At 57.5% G+C, this 19,433-nt stretch overlaps 5 protein-coding genes across 5 annotated transcripts; 2 read left to right on the top strand and 3 right to left on the bottom strand.

Annotated features, from left to right (window-relative positions):
- Positions 1-372: 372 nt before the first annotated feature.
- Positions 373-663, top strand: CHGG_08228 (uncharacterized protein; the record flags this gene model as incomplete). Its single annotated transcript, XM_001225883.1, has 1 exon — positions 373-663. One exon carries the CDS (start codon positions 373-375, stop codon positions 661-663), a length of 291 nt encoding a protein of 96 aa, XP_001225884.1.
- A 1,109-nt stretch (positions 664-1,772) lies between these two features.
- Positions 1,773-5,760, bottom strand: CHGG_08227 (uncharacterized protein; the record flags this gene model as incomplete). Its single annotated transcript, XM_001225882.1, has 2 exons — positions 1,773-3,678; positions 3,737-5,760. The coding sequence occupies 2 exons, from the start codon at positions 5,758-5,760 to the stop codon at positions 1,773-1,775; spliced, it is 3,930 nt and encodes a 1,309-aa protein (XP_001225883.1).
- A 1,977-nt stretch (positions 5,761-7,737) lies between these two features.
- On the bottom strand, positions 7,738-8,253 carry CHGG_08226 (uncharacterized protein; the record flags this gene model as incomplete). Its single annotated transcript, XM_001225881.1, has 2 exons — positions 7,738-7,790; positions 8,088-8,253. The coding sequence occupies 2 exons, from the start codon at positions 8,251-8,253 to the stop codon at positions 7,738-7,740; spliced, it is 219 nt and encodes a 72-aa protein (XP_001225882.1).
- Positions 8,254-9,507: 1,254 nt separating this feature from the next.
- Positions 9,508-12,999, bottom strand: CHGG_08225 (uncharacterized protein; the record flags this gene model as incomplete). Its single annotated transcript, XM_001225880.1, has 1 exon — positions 9,508-12,999. One exon carries the CDS (start codon positions 12,997-12,999, stop codon positions 9,508-9,510), a length of 3,492 nt encoding a protein of 1,163 aa, XP_001225881.1.
- An 866-nt stretch (positions 13,000-13,865) lies between these two features.
- Positions 13,866-19,349, top strand: CHGG_08224 (uncharacterized protein; the record flags this gene model as incomplete). The annotated part of the gene is made up of 1 exon (XM_001225879.1): positions 13,866-19,349. The coding sequence occupies one exon, from the start codon at positions 13,866-13,868 to the stop codon at positions 19,347-19,349; it is 5,484 nt and encodes a 1,827-aa protein (XP_001225880.1).
- Positions 19,350-19,433: the final 84 nt, after the last annotated feature.

Raw genomic sequence — 19,433 nt, 5'->3', positions numbered from 1 at the left:
TTTCCACCGGTTCTTGACGTACGTTCTCCCCGCCAATCCCCCAATCCCCCATCCCCCATCCCCCATCCCACCCCCCACCAAAACCCCCGCACCCATCGATACCATACCATCCCAAACACAGACACACCCAACCAAAAAAAAACATCCCCCTCGTGTAAGCTACCCCATGCCCACCAATCGGCGTTCCTACCCAGCCCACGCCTTCGCCGGCGGCCTTCATGCTCGGCCATGCACCATGACTACCGGATCATGAACGCCACCCGCGGCTTCGCGTGCGTCAACGAGCTGGACTTCGAGCGTGCCGCTCAAAAGCCGCCATGAGCAGCATCTTCCGGCTCAAGCTCCCGGCCCACCACCTACCGCGACCTGGTGATGGAGGCGCGGCGGTATGGCGGGCCGGCGGCGATGGCGGCGGGGCTGGTGGACGGGGTGGGTGGTTTGGAGGCGGCGTTGGGGTTGGTGCGGGAGAGGGGTTTGGCGAAGAAGGCCGCGACGGGGATCTATGGGCTGATGAAGGCGGAGATGTATCGGGAGAGTGTGGCGCTGTTGGGGAGGGAGGGACATGAGGAGGGGGAGGTCAGGGATCGGGTGTTGGTGGAGGGGGAGGAGAGACGGAGGGGGGAGGGGGAGAGGAGGGTGGCGGAGTTGAAGGCGAAGTTGTAGGGGGGGTGGTGGGTTTTGTTTCGGATACGGATGTGGGTTTGGGTGGATGTATATATACCATACCATACCTGTTTGTCTATCGTCGGCGACCAAGTGTGTAATTTGTTTGCTCGACTCGCATCAAGTCAAAAGAAATCTATAATAAATTACAATAAGCTCACCGTCCAACCCTAGTTACCACGCAACTGAGGGGTCGGCGGCTACGAAAACCCTTGGGGTTTTACTTCGTTGGGAGAGACCACGTCTCGAACCCGTGATGTGTACCGCACAACGCCCCAAGTTGGAACCGCTGCGGCACCCGTAGCGGTACTTGGGGGTGTGGGTGACGATTGGGCACGTGGAATTTCTATATCTAGTACCGAAGGGGAAGAGTTGGGATGGCGGGGAGGGGCGGGAAAGAGCGCGGTGAAGCGGGCGTGGGTGGTCGAGATGGGATGGAAGGTGGTTTTGGTGGGCCCGAGGGACTTGAGAACATAGGGATTCCGTACCTGGGTACCTTGTTTGTTTACGTATACCATATCCTTCCTATGGTCTCTATATATATTTGATATCATGGTTGGTTTGAAATTGGTTAGGTATCTTGGATCTACCGCTCGTGGTAAAGCAGTTCTAGACGATGCTGGAGCATGTCGACCTCAAGTCACACACAACACAATATAAATCAACTTCAAGATCCCTGACCTGATTTTGTCTAGCTAACTAACTACACATATTCGTGCACACCATACCATCCCCGTTCAGCCCCTGTACACGCACACTGAAGCTGACTAGCGTTAGCAACGCCAGATATATGCCAGTGGACTAACTGCCATGCCCTCACACGAAACAGTCTCTGCGCTGGGGGCAGCCGAAGCCGGGAAACAAATACACCGCTCAATAAATAGACCATGCAGGGTATGTCTGACCTACCCGACCAGAGCAAAACATAATACATCAGCAACCCCCAACCACCAACGCCCAAACACCGTCACCCCAACCACCCCCCGGTCCCTAAGTACACAGCAAAGCAAGCTTGAAGGTTGAAGAAGCGAGCCCAGCAAAACATAGAACATAATAATATACCATCACCAACCATCTGAACAACAACCCCCACCCCAAACGGGCCCGCCTCACACACTCGTATACCCCTCATCCTCCTCATCCACCTCCCCCTCAAACACGCTCCCATTGCCATTGGCATTATTCCGCAGCTGGCAAACCAGCCCCAACTCAATCCTCGTATCTCTCTGGATCCTCAAAAAATATTTGCGCAGGCTCCTCAGGCCCCTCAAAAACCCACGGTCCGGCTCGTCCGGATAGCGGGGCGGGCAGGGCCTGTCGCGGGACGACAGGTCGCCCGCCGTGACACAGTTGGCAAAGTCGGCCATCTTGAAGTCGATCTCGCGCGGGTTCTTCCTCGCGCGGCGCGGCGCCTCCTCCGTGTCGGTGGCGAAGTCGGTGGTGGAGTCCTCGACGTAGTAGTTGCCATTATTACCATTACTGTTACTGTTGTTGTTGTTGTTGTCGGCTGAGAGGTCGCCGTCGTAGAACATGAGCAGGCTGGCGGCATAGAAGCGGTACCCGCGCAGCCGCTTGATGATGACCTCGAGCTCGTCAAGTTTCTGGAGGACGGTGGGGATGTGCGCGAGGATGCTGGCGCGGTCGACGCCGTTGTACAGGAAGCGTGTTAGCGCCGCCTGGAACTCGGCGCCCTTCTTCAGCTCGCGGCCGTAGTACTTGTCCTTGAAGACGTAGTTCTGCGCCTGCGCGTCCCACACCTGCAGGCCGCAGACGCGCACGCCGAGCTCGCGCGACGTCGTCTTGGCGCACTTGCCCTGCTGGGACTTTTGCTTCTTTGGGTTGGCGTCCACGCCGTACTGGCGCGTGCCCATCTTGAGGTCCATGATGCAAGGGCGCTTCATGCCGGCCGTAAGGTCTTCGAGGAGGAGGAAGTACTCGACGCGGGAATCGCGCTGCGTCTGGGCTTCCTTGGGGTTGATGGGGCGGGGGATCTTGCCAAACTCGAGTGGGCCGACGGGCGGTCCGAGGGCTTGCTCTTCGACCGCTTCTCCCTCGCGGACCGGCTCGCGCTCGGGCGACGCCTGGAATACCTCCATCGGCGCAGGGCTCTCGCGGTCGCCCTTGTAGCTCGCGTCGTCGGCTTCCTCAAAGTACTGCAAGTCGCCACGACCCTCTTGGACATCCGTCGGCTTCCTACGCAAACCGGTGCCGGAGTAGCGGCGCTTCTTCTTCTGAGCCGGCGACTGTCCCAAGATCTCGGGTTCGGGAGCACTAGTCCCAGTCACATCCTTGGGGGCAGCCTCATCCTCGCAGAAACCGGACGCCTGGCCGAGGTCACTTTGAGTGTGCGCGTGCGAGCCGTTGTTCAACATGGCGGGCGGCTCGCGAGCGGGCCCCGCTGATTGGGATCGCTTCTCTCGTGGTTCAATCGAACCCGGGTCCGACTCGGATGGCCGGAGTGGCTGATGGAGCGCCCGGCGGGCCACGCGTTGGTGTCCCTTGCGATGGCGGTGGATGGCGACCGGCTGTTTTAGGAACGCATCATTGAAAACTTCGTTTCGCAATTTCTTGTTCACCGTGGTAGCGCCCCAGCTGTTCGCATGGCGCTCCTGGAGGCTCGGGCGCGACGGATCGACCCGGCTGTTCACTGGACGCCCGTCCTGCCTAGCGAATACCATGGACCCGGACGCGCTCCTAAAGCGCCCAAGTATATTGGGGGAACTGCCAGTCGGTTGAAGAAGGCTTCTCGGCAGGATATGCTGATTATCGGCAAAGGTTACGGTCGGAATTTGGCCCGAAGACTGCTTGATCGATTGGCTGATCACCCGAGCCGCTGGGGTTTGCGGTGCGGAAGACTGCTGGCTTGCTTCGCCCTGGCTCGTCCCGTTCTTTACGTCCGTCGGCGGTCCATTCGGGGCCGCACGAGAGCGATCCACGGCGGCGGAATCATCCCGTTTCATGGTAGACTTGCGGCGAGGTTGCTTTTGGAAAGTGACATTCAGCACTCCAATGTATCTGGACAAGTTTCGTTAGCACATTTGCCAGCCACAGAGATGAATCAAAAGGGGCTTACCTAGGCAAGAAAGCCAGCAGATCCCGATGGTACTTCTCAATCTTTTCGTAGAATTCGTTTTCACGATTGTTCAATTGCTTGCAGACAGCACGACGGGAGAATCTCCACAAAGTGGTATGGCCCCCGACTTGATGCTTATAAGGAATCAGCTCAATGGCATCCAGCGGCTGCTCCGGTGACAATTGATGTTCGTGGATGGTATCCTCACGGTATTGGGAAACCGGACGAGACAGGCGGGAGGAGACAATAGCAGGTTCACGTTGGGCAACAGGGGCGGATTCTTCAACCTGCCTGGAGGCTACCTCTGGAGCTACACTGGGATACTCTGTAGCTTCTAGCCCGACCTTATTCTCAAAATCAAGGCTCTCCTGTTCACGATCGGCCTCGGGCTCGTCAGCTTTGACAAGCCAGGGGTGGAAATCACCGTGTCGCGATTGCCTCCTCGAGGGCACAATTCTCTGCGGGATCCCGGGCATTGGTGAATGTTCCGGCGACTCTTCAGGAGCCTGATGTGGCAGAAACACGGCTGACGAGATCTTCTCCTCGCCAGAATCCTCGCCCTCCTCGGTGCTCTCTCCCGTCCCAATGCTGAGATCGGAAACTCGCCGCGGTTTAGGCTGATGGCCCGAGTCTATCGAATCAGGCTCCTGCGACTCCTCTTCACCCGACTTGCTCTCGGGCACCTCCGGTTCGATGTCAACGTGCTCGACGGGCTTCACGGCAAAATAGTCCTCTGGCGAACCTTGGACAGTCTTCACCTCGGGGGTTCGCGTCGGAAGGGAACGGGGCCGATCTTGTCGCTCAATCGTAAACGCGACGTCTCCGACTGCCTGGGCCTCCGCTGTCTCCCCGCCCAATTGCTCCTTAATGTCAGCAAGCCGTTCCCCCCCTGAAGGTGACTTCTCTCGCGAGGGTTGTGGTGGGCGCTGTTCCTTGCGTTTCCCCTTCTCCTCGGGGAGGCCTTCCTTGAAGAAGCGTAGGCTGTGGCTGGCCTTCCGGCTGCGATTGTTGTGCTCAACACCCGCCAGAACCTCCGAGATGGACTTCTCGACCAACCCGTCTTGGCCGTCTCGGGAATCTCCTGAATTACCAATTGACCAGGCCTTCTCGGGGCCCATAGACACGCGATGGTCTGTCTTCCACGTTCTGGGTTGGGGGCGTCCGTCCGTCAAGCCATTTTCATCGCCAGTTCCGTCGTGCGGGGCAGCAGGTGAGTCGGTAAGATGTGGCGACGCGAGAGAAGAGGTATTCCACCGACCCGGCCGCTCCTTTTCGGGGGTCTCGGGTGGACCAGTTGTTCTGCCCTTGGCCTTGTTCAGGAACTCGCGGTGGCCGCTAAGCATCGAATTGACTTCGCCGAGGTCGAGCCTGCCGTAGACTGGGGCGGCCACTGTGGTGGACGTGGTGGTAGAGGAAGCCATGGCCGTCTTTCGAGGAGATACTGGTGCTGTCAGGGAATCGCCATCGCCTTGGGACCGAGAGCCATGGTGATGATGGGAGTCTCGATTCTCGAAGTCTTTGTTGTTGTTGTTGTTGTTGTTGTTGTGGGATTCTGCTGGGGGCTCAGACGAGGGCTGAGTGGGTTGGGAAGGATGTGTCTTATGATGATGAGAGTGCGTCGGGTCGGAGTGATTGTGTCTCGGGATACCGCGAGCTGTTGCAAGAGCCTGGGTCAGCAAGGAAGGGCCGTGGGGCCTTTGCAGGGCGGCAGGGCCCCGGGCATATTTAACGGGATCAGCATGGGCCGCGGCAGAGATTCCCGTGGCTTGAGCGGTCAGGGGAATCGAGCCGGGCGTGCCTTGCTGGGCGGCAGGGGGTGATTGTGGTAGTGGTGGTGGTGGTACCGACGAGACGGACCCTTCTTCTTGTGCCGCCGTCGCTGGAGGACAAGGCGGCGGTGGCGTCTGCGTCTGGGATTTGGGAGGAGAGAATACAGCGTCGCCAGCATCGGCAGCCCGAGTGGGACTCACCGCTTCAGCATCTGCGGCTGCGGCATTTTCGGGGATACGGGACGGGTTAGACATGAGTAAAACATCTGGCGGCGCATAAAGGTATGCGCTGCTGTGAAGTGGTGTGGTGTGTGTGTGTGTGCGCGTGTCGGGGATGCTTTCTTGGATTGGGAGGGAGGATTGACAAGATGTTTCCGGGGAAAACCGTGCCCAGTAAATTGACTAACACAGTACAGTGTCCCGCTTGCACACCACACGAAGCAATGCCTTGGTTCCTGCCGAAATATACTGTGTAGTGCGAAATCCGGTTTGCCACACGGGTGTTCCCAGCCCAGATCAACTTTCATTCAGCAAGCGTGGATGGTTGATTGGATTTTGCGGGGTTCTGAGCAGTGTTCGCAAGGGACAGTTCAAAAGGGAAAGTTATTAGTTAAATCAACAAGATAAGGAAGGGAATGGAAACAGGCGACGCAGGCTGCTGGTTGTGGGCTCTTGGCAAGCTCTGACGCAAGGGGCCATGTGTGGCCATTTGTTTGTGTGGTGGATACTCGACCCGGCGATTGGAGAATGGCTCCTTGGCAGCCTGGGGAAGACCCACAGCAAAGTCAAACTGGAAGGTCTCGCCTCTCTAACGCCAACACTGGAACCAGGCGCCACGAAATAAATCATGAGCATCTTGTCAGCTGAGAGCGGCCACGGGCTGGCGAACCTTGATAGCCTGAAACCAAGCTGAATTCTTTACGGGGTCCGACCCATTTTCCTTCCTCTCACCGTGTCCCGGTGTCTTCCAAAGGGCTTTTGGTTTTTACGAACCGGCAACGATAATGCAGATCGCCTGCAATTTTCTCTGCTGAAAACTGTCAAAACAGGATAGGCGCGACAATGAGAAGCGTTTAGCTAGATTTATGCAGCCCACCATCCATCGATCCATATTTCGAGCCAAAGCTAAGCCTTGCAGCCGGAGTGCAGCCAGCCATCTGCACTGAGGCATGTCCACCACACGACACTCGTTACTGTGCACAGATTGGTGTATCACCCTGCAACCCGAACCTCGAAAGATAGCGACGGCAGCTCCGATATTGAGGGACCCCACTACACAGTCCGAGGCTCCATCGATTGGTGGCTGTTACGCAACGGAATCTGCCATCCAGATCACGTTGCTCTGCCCCGGAACATGACAGGCTTCTCTGGGCAGAACGAAGCTCCCCCATTGGATGCCGCAACTCGTGCACACGGACGGCCTCAACCGACAAGAGATATCGCCAGAGCCGAGCTTCTGCCAAGCGATCAGTGGTACGAAACAGTCGGACCGGCCGATCTGAACGGTCAATCGCCGCCAACCTTCATTGCACTTGGAGTATACATCCCGTCGTTATCTTCACAGTATCTTGGTTTTTGTCTTACACGGTAAGCCAACCACTTAACGTTATCGTCTAGGTTGTCAACTCGACCGATGGCGGAGTCTGCCCCAGCTTGACGGCACGGCACGTTGCAGCGCGCTAATGGCTCGATCACGATGGCCTTTCCTTGCACCTGCCTATCAACCGCAACGGCGCTCTGACGAGATACGGGATCTTGTTGTCGTCGCGAGGTTCGTCTCATGCCGAATGCGGAGGCCCTACGACACGGAAGCTGCTTCCCTGCATCATCATCAGGGAGCCGAACTCCTCAAAACCAATCAGCCGAGAACGTGCTCTCCACGACCCTTGACCGTTTGGTTCCTCGCTTTCCATCGCATCCTCCTGCATCTGCACTCCTCATCGATCACCGTTGCGAACTTGCTCTGGGAGCACAGTGCCCGCTTCGATTGTCAGCGGCTTCGCTTGTGCTCTGCCGCGTCTTCTTTCTCGGGCTCGTGAAGCCGGAACCAAGTTTGGGCTGAAAACAAGGGGCATACATGAAGTAGCCGTGGCATTTCTGAAGGCATGTCTCCATATCGACATGTTCCTGACATAGTCCGGTCTAAGCCGGGTTATTCGAAGTGACCGACAGGTTGGGCTGCCGGCGCCACTGTCTCGGAAGTTCGGAGTTGTCCCAAGCTGATGGGTATCCTCACACCCCTTGAGGTACGAAGTTGGTATCCCTTTTCACGCTGTCCTTCTGCCCTGAGCAAAAACAGCAGTCGCATTGCTCAATGGTCGAGACACGCCCATCATGCTGTACCTCAACCTATCGCGTGCTCCAGATTGCTCGGAGTCTCCCGGCGCGGCGAGATATTATCAGCGTCACCGATGAGGCTCTGTGTAGCGACGCCTCCCACCCCCTTTCCCGGCACTCTAAATGTAGACGAAGACGATAAGCAACGGCACAACTACGCTGTGGAACGGTCTTGGCGCTCTTGCTCGCAGAAACGAGACGAGACACCCACCACTTGTGGATGTGGCTCACCTTTGCCTGCTTACCGCGGTATCCTGGCGAAATAGCGTCAGTCTTGCCAGGGGTTACACCGCATGCTGCGTCCGGTTCACGACGCTGGGTTCTCGGGCTCGTCTCCCCACCCAGGCATTGTCTCGAAAAGGGTCTAGCCCCTGGAGAGCCAATGACCGGCCCATGTGTGCCATTCTCCATGTTGTGAGACGTCGACTAGGCCCCTGACTTTCACTCTCCAAGCCGCATGCTTTGATCGCTCCGGGGGATTGGGCTACCATCTTGTGTGTCGGGAACCTTCTCCCGTCATTCATACGACTCTTCTGGAAACCCAATTCATCTCGGAGGCCTCCTTCTTCCCATTGACGGCAATAGAACACGTGTCGACCTGCCGGGTCAAGGGGCAATGCTGTCGTGGGTGATATCTGGCATCCCATAGGTAAGTGACCGCAGATGCAACAGCCGCTGAAGACACGGTTACGCAAACGACACAGTTCGGGGCTTCAGCGGACGACCGGAGCGCTATGCTATTAGTCAGGAAACAACATATCGGCGCTCTTCTCAGCCAGCCTCCGATGGTCGTGATCGAGAAAATCCCTCTTGGGCCATTCAGCACCTTGTACGTAACAAATCCACCGATCATGCGAGACTAGACGAAATAGAGCATATCATCAACGCAAGCAAGCGGGGTAAATAGGCTGGTGATATCACCCACCTGCTAGCGTTACAGTTTCACTCGTTGATATTGATTGGTATGTGGGCCGGAAAGGCTCGTGATCTATCAATGCCTGGGAAGTGTTCTCGGCTGCTCGCGAATGAATTCTGGCCTAGGCATGTTTGATAGCTACTGGCTTGCCGAACCAGAAGCAGCCAGGTACAGTCGATAGAGATCACTTCTATGACCCATGTTTCTAGCTAGTCCCTTCCTATGCCTCAAAAGGCCGATGTACAACAGACGGAGGCGTCTGAAGATAATGGCCTAGTTAGAATTAAATAATAACTCGCGTCTTTGGTAATCACGCGGCACCCGATAGTTAGGTGTTTTTTGCCGGCCTTCTAATGAGTTTTATATTGGAGTGTCGTTGCCACGATCGCACCTCGGCCGTTGACCAAGTACGTTTCGAGAAGGCGAGCAACTCCCACCTCGCCGGAGAACGTAGTTATCGAGAGGTATACCCTCACTCAGGTACGTAGAACATATCAATTTGGCAGAAAACCCGTTCTACATGATCAAGTGTCTGCTTGATTTGGAAGGGTTGTTTCTCTTGACCCAGGCGAGCACTGCGTCACATACAAAGACAAACTGAAAGTGTTTTCTGAAACAAAGTTTCAACGTCTTCTCATATATGCTTCGAACCGCCGTCCTTCCAGGGTATAATAACAATAAACACCGGGCCCAAGCCAAACCAAACCAAACCACCCAACACCCTCATAGACAGTTGTCCCTATCAACTCTCAATCCCAAACACCAACATCCATCAACCCCGACAACCTGGGCCCGTCACTGCCATGTCCCCGACTCTCCCTTGCTTGATCTGACCTCACTTTGGCAAGATCAGCATCGAGATCCCAGTTGCCCCCGAGAAAATCATCCAAGTTTTCCATCACCGCACTGACTTCATCGACCACTATCTCTTGTGTCTCCTCTCCCACCTCCTCCCGAGTCTCTCCTTCCACATCACCCTCTGTCTCCATTTCGACCTCTCCCAGCGTATCTCCCTCTCCTTCTTCAAGTCCCCGTGAACCCTCGTTTTCAAACGCCATCCCAGCCTCTCTATCTTCCACACCACCAATGCCAATACCAACACCAACACCAGCATCAACTTCAACACCACCACCACCCCCCATCTCAACCCCCCCCTCCGCCCTCAAAAACGCCTCCGCCATCGCCTCCACGCCGGGACTCTCACACACCTGCTGCGACGCACTCGGCAGCAACCGCACCATCGGCCCGCGACCCCGACCACGACCCCCACCAGAAGAAGTAGGAGTAGCAGCAGCAGGGGTAGCGTTAGCCAGCGCCGTAACAGTCGCAGCGGCACTCAGGCGCTGAAGCAGCGGGGTGGCGCCCACGCGCCTGCTGGCGACGGCGGCGAAGTGGCCGCGGAATTTGTCGTCGGCGTCGGGGAGGTTGGTGGTGGAGAGGATGCTGGGTGGGGGGGAGGTTGCGCGCGGGCGGAGGGTGGGGGTGTGAGTTTGGTGGGGGTTGGTTTGTTGCTGGGAGGATGATGACGGGGGGTGATTGGTGTTGGGGGTGGAGGGGTTGGTGATGGTGGTTGTTGTTGTCGAGTCTGGGTCAAAGAAGGGTGAGGGCTCGGTCTCGTCCGGTAGGAGGGCCCAAGAGACGCGTTTGATTGGTCGGTGTTGATGCGATTGCCCTGGTGTTGGTTTCGGTCTCTTTACCGTGGGCGGTCGGGTCCACGGGTTGGAGATGGTTGCGTCGACGAGGGCTTGTGTGCTAGGGAGGTGGTCATCGGCCACGGTTGAGACGCGGCGTCGCTTGGTGGCAGGTCGTGGGGAGGGAGTCATGAAGTTTTTGAACGACTTGACTGAGAGAGTGAAATCGGGAGTTGGGAGGCTTGATTGCTTTGTCTCAGGGGTTGATGGGGGCTGAGGATACAGTTGGGAATCGCGCATGTCGATGTCCTCGTTGTGGGGCACCTGGGAGTGAGGGACAGGGTCGATGGTCGGTAATATATGACTGTTGGCGGGCGAGGACAGATGGTTGAACAGCCGGGTTTCCGGCAGTTGTAACTGCGAATCGCCTCGTGCCCAGGGACTTTGTGATACTTTTGGCTCAAGTGCTTGACTTGCCATGAAGGACAGTTTTGTGTTCGCGGGGTGGGGGTCGGGAAGTCGTGTGGGGATGTCGGAATCGTGTACGTCATCTTCCGTCTTAACCCACGGACTTTGGATGGACTCGAAGAAGGTCGGCTCAGTACCGCCTATTCCGACTTCGCTGTGTTGCGGTTGGGAGTTATGTGACCTCGGACGGGGTGGTGCATCGTCGGTTGCCCAGGGGCTTTGAATCTGTGGAGCCGGACAAGACGAGGCGGGTTGCATATGCCTGTCTCTGTCACCTCTGGAATCGGAATCGGCGGGCGGTTCGGCTTGCAGTTCCTCAGTCTCGGGTGTATCTTCGTCCTCGTCCCCGTTCTCATCCTCGCTTGTTGTTTCGCTATCTGTCGCCATTTCCATGTCGATGCCTCCCACTTCTACGACCACTTCACCAACCGCGGCGGGGTCTTCTTGAACGCAATCCTCGATAGCATCTGTCGGTCCTTGGTCATCCTCATTTTCCTCCGGTGGGTGTATGTTTTCCTTGGTCTGAATCGAACCATTCGACGACACTGAGCCGGAACGCCCAGACCCAAGGCCCGACGGTGTCGATGCTGGAGTGTGGACAGCTTCTCGCTTAGACACGGGGAGGAACTCGCTCCTGCTAGCACTCCGCCGCGATTTGGGCCAAAGTAATCTCCGAGGCATTCCAGCAGCCTCTGAGATAATGTCCTGCGAGTGCCTCTCTACTGAAAAGTGCCCGAAGCTGGGCATGCTGCTGAGGTGTTCTGAGCCAGATGGCGACGATGAAGGAACCAGCGTAGGTCCGTCAATTTCCGAGGCAGTTTCTGTCATATCCTCATTCTTGATCTGGCCTTGACTTGGACTCTGACCAGCTGCCTCTTCGGCCGACTGAAGGGAGTTCTGAGAAGTTTCGATTTGAGGCGCATCTTCAAGTATGCCCTGCTCTTGAACCTCTTCAACTTTTGGAACAATATCAGGACGGATGGTTGCAGCATCGACCAAAGGCGCCCTAGCAATATCCGACTGTGGTGCTTCTTTCTTCACCGCCGTACTTGTTGGAGATGCCCGGCCACCAGGATTCTCGTGGTCTGCTGTATCGCTAGGCGTTGACGGGGGATACAGCAGCGAACTCCTGCCTAAAGCCGATTCTTTCCCCCTCGCGCCTTTTCGCCGGTACCGGAAGCTCCCATCCGCCCGGGCGCTCGCCTGCGTCTTTACCTGGACAGAAGACACAGTTGCCTCCGGGAAGATACCGTTGGGTGTAGCGTTCCCGTCCTCCAAGCGCCAACCAGCCGCTGGAACCTTGGTTGAAGGCGATCCTTCCGTTGTCGGGTATAGACAGCTTCTGTCTGGGAGGGCAAGCTCGTCGTGAATCCCAAAAGAATGCGGAGAGGATTGTGTCGGGTCCAGCAGGTCTATTGGCGGCGGTGAAAGGCTAGAACTAGAGCTGGTTTGGTTGGCTCTAACCTGGCCTGGAGCAACAATTGGACCAGTCGTAACCGGTAGGTCCGGTCCAGAACTCTCAGGCTCGTTCAAAATCATGGCCGTCATATTTGATTGTCTCCGATAGGTATGCTGTGTTGCTTTCCTCGAATCGGCTGAAGTGGGCTCCGGCTGCGACACCTGTTGGATGGAGCTCGTAGGGGCATCGCTCTCGGCGACCACGGCATCCCGCCATTTCCACACTCGATGGAAAGCGTCACCATCCATATACCGCGGCAGTGTGTAGGTGACTTCAGGGGGGTCGGGCCTGCGCTCGGGAGTCGGCTGCCGAAAGCTTGAGTCGAAGAGGTCGCTTGATTCGACTTGCGGTACGGTTCCCCTCGACACTGCCAGTCTTTTCCTCCGAGCCGACTTCTCTCGGAAGGTTGATTTGGAGCGCCATGGATTCACCCAGCCGGATTCCCTGTCGAACGGTCCACGCAAGGAGGCCGAGAGTAAAAATACCGGCTTCCCCTCGAGGAAGCGCTCTGCCTGTGTTTCGAAACGAAGACGGCGCTCGGTAGGGCTGCTGTATGCCTCGTCGTCGGAGCCGTGGTAGAGGATCTCGTCGGGATTATGAGGGGGTTCGCAATAAATCGGTTCGTCGCAGAAGTTATTGGGGTGCAGCCATTCCAGGTCTGCAGTTCCAAAACGGCGTTTCATGGTTGTAATGTTGGGCTTATTGAGTACATTGGATATTTTGCTTGGCGTAGGTTCGGAGTTTATCGCTTTGCGGTATTGTGAGGTTGTTGATATTACATAGGTACCTCGGTAGATTCAAGGTTGTTGGATGCTTGTCGCACGGATCTGTTTGTTCCCTCTTCTCCCACATCTGTTAGCGCTGTGGAAAGGCCAGGGTGGGTGGCTGCAGGTTGCCCCGGGCCCCCCAACAGGAAGTGGAGCAAGACGCGATTGAGACGCGCTGCATCAATTAAACTGGCCTCGCGCAGTCAGCTGAGATGACCTGCAAGCTCTTTCAACTGGCGGGGTCAATGCTCGGCCGGTTGCTGGGGGAATAAGACCAAGGAAAAGCACTCGCCAATCAAAGGATCCGCTCGTGTTTACCCCCAAAACGCGGATTGGATGCCCCCAATTGACTGAGCTTTGAGATTGACCAATCTCGATTGCCCTGACATGTCGATAACTCACCCAAACCCGCATTCCTTTCGGGTAGTGTCTTGACTGGTGCAGTACCATCTCCTTTCTTATCCATCGCCGCATTCAAGTGGCTTTGCGACGGCAATCAGGGGTACAATTACAGTTATCTTTGCAGCCCTGCCGCTCTGCAGAATGCCGTGACAGGCCCAAGAACCTGACAAGCCGACAAGCCGACAATTCGACAACCCCGCCAAACAGTGCATTCAATAATAATTCGCCAAACAACGGGCACCGTTCTATCCCAGGGTCCCACGACTCCATGTCGGCCTAACACCAGCATCACCTCCGCATACAGACACACATCCACGCATCCACGCATCCACACATCCACACGCATACACCCACATCGATATCCACCCCGCGCCACCACCATGGGGCACGCCTGGTTGGACTCCTTGTCGGAGGACTGGGTGTCGCAGCCTGGATCTGCCGACGCGTCCTTTGCCGAAGCTGCTCCCTCCCCCGACCCAAAGTTGCCAAAACCACAGACACCGAGTAGGATCCCGCGTCTGAGTCCCCACGCCAGGAAATTCCAGAACGCCGTCCTCGGTGCGAGTGGCAGTAACAACAAGAGCGGCCCCAGCAACAAGGCCGGCAGTAACACCGGCAACACCAGTAACGCCAGTGGGAATATTCTCGGCGAAAGAAGCATAAATGAGCGACTGGCCGCCCTCCGTCGCACCCCATCCAAACTCTCACAGGAGCTGAGTCCCAATGGCCGCGATTGCCATGCATGCCGCTCCGCTTCGGCCTCGACTACTAACTCCGTCGTCCGCAAGAGCTTTCTGCGTAAGTCGCTGAACGCCTCGCAGTCTAAGGGGCAGGGAGGCGAGACACCCGAGTGGAAGCGGCGTCTTGTGTACGGGGACTTGTCGTATGGGGAACAAAAGGATTTGTTTACATCGGCAGGCACAGGATTGGAGAATATGTTCAAGCCTCCGCTAGCAATGTCAGGCCCGTCACAAAACGGGCGGACCGAGTCCTCTTACCAAGAACACGACTCACGCTTGGATGTGGCCGTCCCATCCAGTCCTCCGCCCTACCACTACCACCGCGATCCATCGACAGTGGAGATACATGTGGACGAGGGACACCAGGATTCGTCCCAGTGGCCGCTAAATCACGAGCCCCTACCGGCGCTACCCAGACACACCGATGAGCACGCCGATGCAAGGAGGGAATCCGGGCTCGGTACCCACCAGGAAGGGTGTTCGCATCACACCTCCAACATCAACCAGACGGCATTGTCGGCCGACGGCGAGTCGCGGAAGGTCAGTGGCCGGAGCGACATACGCAACGAAGACTTCAGTCCCATTATTCTGGAGAGGCGCCAAGCTAGCGACGGCGCGACGACTTTCAGTCCCGCCGACCTGCCTCCCGATGAACTCCGCAAGCGGCTCGATATGTTGCGACGGAACCAGATGATCGTCACCGGTGATGCCAACGACGGCACGACCCAAAGCCGGGCTGCACCGCGACATCTTGAAATTACACAAGACCATTTTAGGTTAGAGGGATTCGTCAACTTCCAAAGAGGGGGTCGGTCTGGGGAAGGGTCGTTCCGCAACCACGTGCTGAGTTCCGCTCTCAACGACAGCTCCGAGCTGGATCCAGAAGAGTCCCTGCAAGCGAGCACGCCAAAGCAGTTTCCGAGCGTGAGGGTCGAACAATGGGACACGTCCCAAAAGATCCCCGCCGATAGCCCAGACTTCCCACGGGCCCCAGATCCGAGCCCAGAGAAGCGGCGGGTACCCGTGCATCTCAGCCCTGACAGTCCCCTCAAGCTCTTCCAGCCTTACGATACCTTTACCAACCAAACCCTCCTGAGACGCCTGAGCCAGATGCACGACCAAGGAGGAGAAAATTCCTTCTCGATAGCCGTAGACGAGAGTCGGCTACAGGGGGACAGCCCATCAAGGTTGCTCCTTCCGGCCTCCCACAATGGTGACGATCATTCTTCTGCCTATGCCAACAGGTTTGGCGCTGGAGAACTTGATGGATACGAATTCAACGATGAGTTCTCCCACATGACCCACGACGCCACTGGCATGGACGGGGACAAGGAGAACCGCGACCCGGACGAAGACTCTATCCTTCCAACCCACCCACCCATTTTCGACCTCACCCACGACTCTTCGCCGTTTGAGACACCGGAGCTCGTGGTGGACCGGCGGCGAAAGTCTACGACGTCCCACCCGTCGCGACGCGCAGGCAGGGCTTCGTTTCCCGCCTATTTCGACCTCTCTCCACCCGGGGGCCGGAGAGACTTGTCTGGTCCAGAATTCAAGCGGCCCCGCACATCGCCGTCGAAGGATCCTACTCCGAAGCGGCGGAGGACCTTGCACAGATCAGACGTTTCATATGGGACCGAAGAGTTCAACTCAGTGGCCGACTCCGCCCAACTGTCACACCATCAGGGACGACCGGCCCTGGGCCGGTTCAGGGAAGACGCCCACAGCAGCAGCCAGCATGGCGCGGCGGACCTCGACGGCCGCCAATCGATACGGCCCCGGACGCCGACGCCAAACCAGAGGTCTTCGATCCAGCGGGAGCGCCAGCCCCTTTCCCAAATGGAGAGATCGCCTGGGCGCTCAAGCAGGCATTCGCAACCTCCGCTCGCCCATCCGGTGGGTGCCACAATCGAGACACACCGAAAACCATCTATCAAGACTGAGGACTTCATCAATGAAGCAAACAAAATCATGGCCATGATCCGCAGCAAGGCCGGCTTGCCGAACGGTCTTGCCAGCGTCGAAGAATCTGACGAGGAGAAAGGCCAACCCTCGCCAGAACTCGACGGGTCCTTTGAGGAGTCGACCCAGGAACCATTCTCCCGTCCTCCCAGCCGCGAGGGACGTCCTCCACTCACGCGCATGTCCACGAAGCAGGAAGACCCAGTCCTTGCCGAGCAGCTCAAGAAGTATGAAGAAGCTAGCGACATGGGTGATCTGATGCCGTCATCAGTGCGTTCTACTCGGCTTGCCGAAGTCGCAAGGGAGCAAGCGACGGCGGAATGGGCCAACAACCAAAGCCAAGCATCCGAGCACCATTCTGATTTTGTCAGCGATCCCCCCAACATCCGCATCTCCCGGAACCCCGATTGGCAAGAGCAACAATCTGTCAATGGCCCCGACGATGCCATGCCCGCTCAAGGCTCAGCGCGTTTCAACACCCAGAGCACGGGGGTTTCCTTCCCGACCGTGTCATCGGGTTCATCGAGAGGATCTGAGGCAAGAAAAACAATCATGCCGGAGAGCGTATGTCACTTGATTCCGGATCAGGTTGGGAACATGATCCTGGACAGGCAGCGCAACATGTGGGTCAAAAGGAAGGGATCGGCCGAGTCAAAAGAGAGCTTCATACAGTCCGACATTAGCGAGGACGACCCGTTTGCCGACATTCCGGACCTATCTGTCGACGTGACGAGGGAAATGCAGAACCTCCTCCTAACTAGAAAGAAGGAGGAGACGCTCCAAGATCGTGTTCCTAGCACCGCGCAGATCAGCCCGACGAAGCCGCATAGAGTGGGTTCACTTACAAGGGCCGCCCTTGACGCAGCCGCCGCGTCGCCAGCCAACCAATACCCGAATCTAGGTAGCGCCGAAGAGTTCGTCGAGCATGAAATCAGTGTCAACGAAGGCCGGGTAGAGACCAAGCGACTCACCATCAGTTTCTCGTCTCCCGTCGCATCTGTGATCCAGGACGTGGCCGGCATCAATGACATGAGGTCAGGGGATAACATGCTCGATCAGGCGACCGACAACCGCGACCAACCGGTTAGGGGCCGGAGGATAGTGTCGATTCACAAAACCACCAGTCGGTCAGCCAGGTCACGCAGCACCTCGCGCGGCCCGGCGCGCCATCTCTCCTTCCGGGGTAAATCTCTAATGGCACGCCCCGTATCCAGGATCGATGAACGGGATGAGGATTCTACTGTGGGCAATGGCCGGGACCATGAAGCAGTTTCGGGCATGGAACTCAGCGTCCTGGGGGATTACAGCCTGGCCAACCGTGACGACAGCGAAGGGCATGGCAGCCTGAGTATCCTGGTCGCAACTCCGGGAAGGGCTCCTGCTTGCCCTGCTGCTGGTGTCGACGCCGCCCCCATAATAAGCCAATACGTGGGCACATTTTCTCTCAGCCCGCTTCCGGATTTTGGGATGCATCGTGCGGAAGAGACGCTGCCCCTCGAAGCCAGCTATGTGGTTGATGGCCATCGCCTTGTCACGGGCGATAAATCGAAGCGGATCATGTCAATGGCCATGCGCGAGCTGGTTGACAAGCTTGCCGAGGTAGAACCCTTCGAGCCGTACTGGGAAGACATGCGAGAGCTTGAGCTGCGCGAGAAGCGACTCAGCGCACTGCAAGCGCTTGACCAGTACTGTGGGCAGCTCGAGAGTCTCGATGTCTCCAAGAACATGATTAGGAATCTTGGCGGGATTCCCTCGTCGATCCTGCATCTGCGGATAACGGACAACCAGCTGTCGAGTCTCACGGCCTGGAACCACCTCATGAACTTGCAGTACATCGACGTCTCGAACAATTCGCTTACTAGCCTTTCGGTTTTCAAGAACCTTATCCACCTGCGCAGTCTGCGGGCGGACAACAACCAAATCACCAATCTAGACGGCATCAAGTTCCACAAGGGGCTGCAGACTCTCCGCGTGCGAGGGAACCTGATCGAGCAGGTGAATTTTGACGGCAACACGCTGCACCAGCTCACCGATCTCGATCTGAAAAACAATCAGATCAGCCACATCACCAACATCGACCAGCTTCCTTCCCTGAGCTCCCTCAACCTCGACTCGAACCAGCTCACCTCCTTCTCGGTCGACGCCGATCAACCCATGACCGCCCTTCGGTACCTCCGTCTTGACGACAACAATCTCACCACGCTCAATGTTCGCGCCCTCCCACACCTACGCCTGCTTCACGCCGACCGCAACGCGTTGGTTCACATATCCGGCTTCTCCCGCGCCCGCCGCATCGACTCCCTCTCCCTGCGCGAGCAACACGGCACGGCACCACTGGACCTCGCCCACCTGCTCTCACGCGCGTACGAAGTCCGCAAGCTGTACCTCTCCGGCAACCTGCTCGAATCCTTCTCCCCCCGGATCGACCTGCTCAACCTGCAACTCCTCGAGCTCGCCAACTGCGGCCTGTCCACCCTCCCCGACGACGTCGGCCTCCTGCTGCCCAACCTGCGCGTCCTCAACCTCAACATGAACGCCCTGACCGACCTCGCCCCGCTGCGCGCCGTCCCGCGCCTCAAGCGCCTCTTTGCCGTCGGCAATCGCCTCGCCGACCCCGCCCGCGTCATCGGCACCCTCGCCAGCATGGCCTGCCTGGCCGCGGTTGATCTGCGGGATAACCCGCTCACGCAGGGGTTCTATGCGCCTGTGCAGGTGGTTGTGCACCAGCGGAAGGGGGCAGACGGTGAGAAGGATGAGGGCGGTGGGGATGGTGATGGCGAGGGGGCGGGCGAGGGGTTGTTTGTGCTGGGGGATCAGGACGCCGAGAGGGATGCGCGGTACTGCGCGCGGCTGGATATGGATACGCGCGTGAGGAGGCGGTTGTATGAGACGATGGTGCGGAAGCGGTGTGGGAGGGTGAGGAGGCTGGATGGGTTGGTGTTGGGGAAGAAGGGTGTTGTTGGTGGTGGGAGCGGTGAGGAGGAGGACATGGTGCTGGCGGCGATGGTGGAGAAGGGGCTTGTGAAGAGGAAGGGGTCTGATCAAGATCAACTTCAGCCGGAGAGTGGGAGGGATGTGAGTCAGAAGAAGAAAGTGGTGATGGCGACTCCGGCGGCGGCGGATAGGAGTGGCCGGTGGCCGGCGGAGGACAGTTTTGCGTGAGCTGGCTACTGTTTTTGTTTTGGACCGAGGGTGTGTGTGTGTTTGTTTGTGTGCGTGACCAGGGGTGTGGGTGCTTCTGTCTGT

The sequence above is a fragment of the Chaetomium globosum genome, genomic scaffold (assembly GCF_000143365.1).
Source record: "Chaetomium globosum CBS 148.51 scaffold_5 genomic scaffold, whole genome shotgun sequence".
In the NCBI taxonomy this organism is placed as follows: domain Eukaryota; kingdom Fungi; phylum Ascomycota; class Sordariomycetes; order Sordariales; family Chaetomiaceae; genus Chaetomium; species Chaetomium globosum.
The sequence above is the reverse complement of the archived record's forward strand: the minus strand, read 5'-3'. Positions and strand labels throughout refer to the sequence as shown.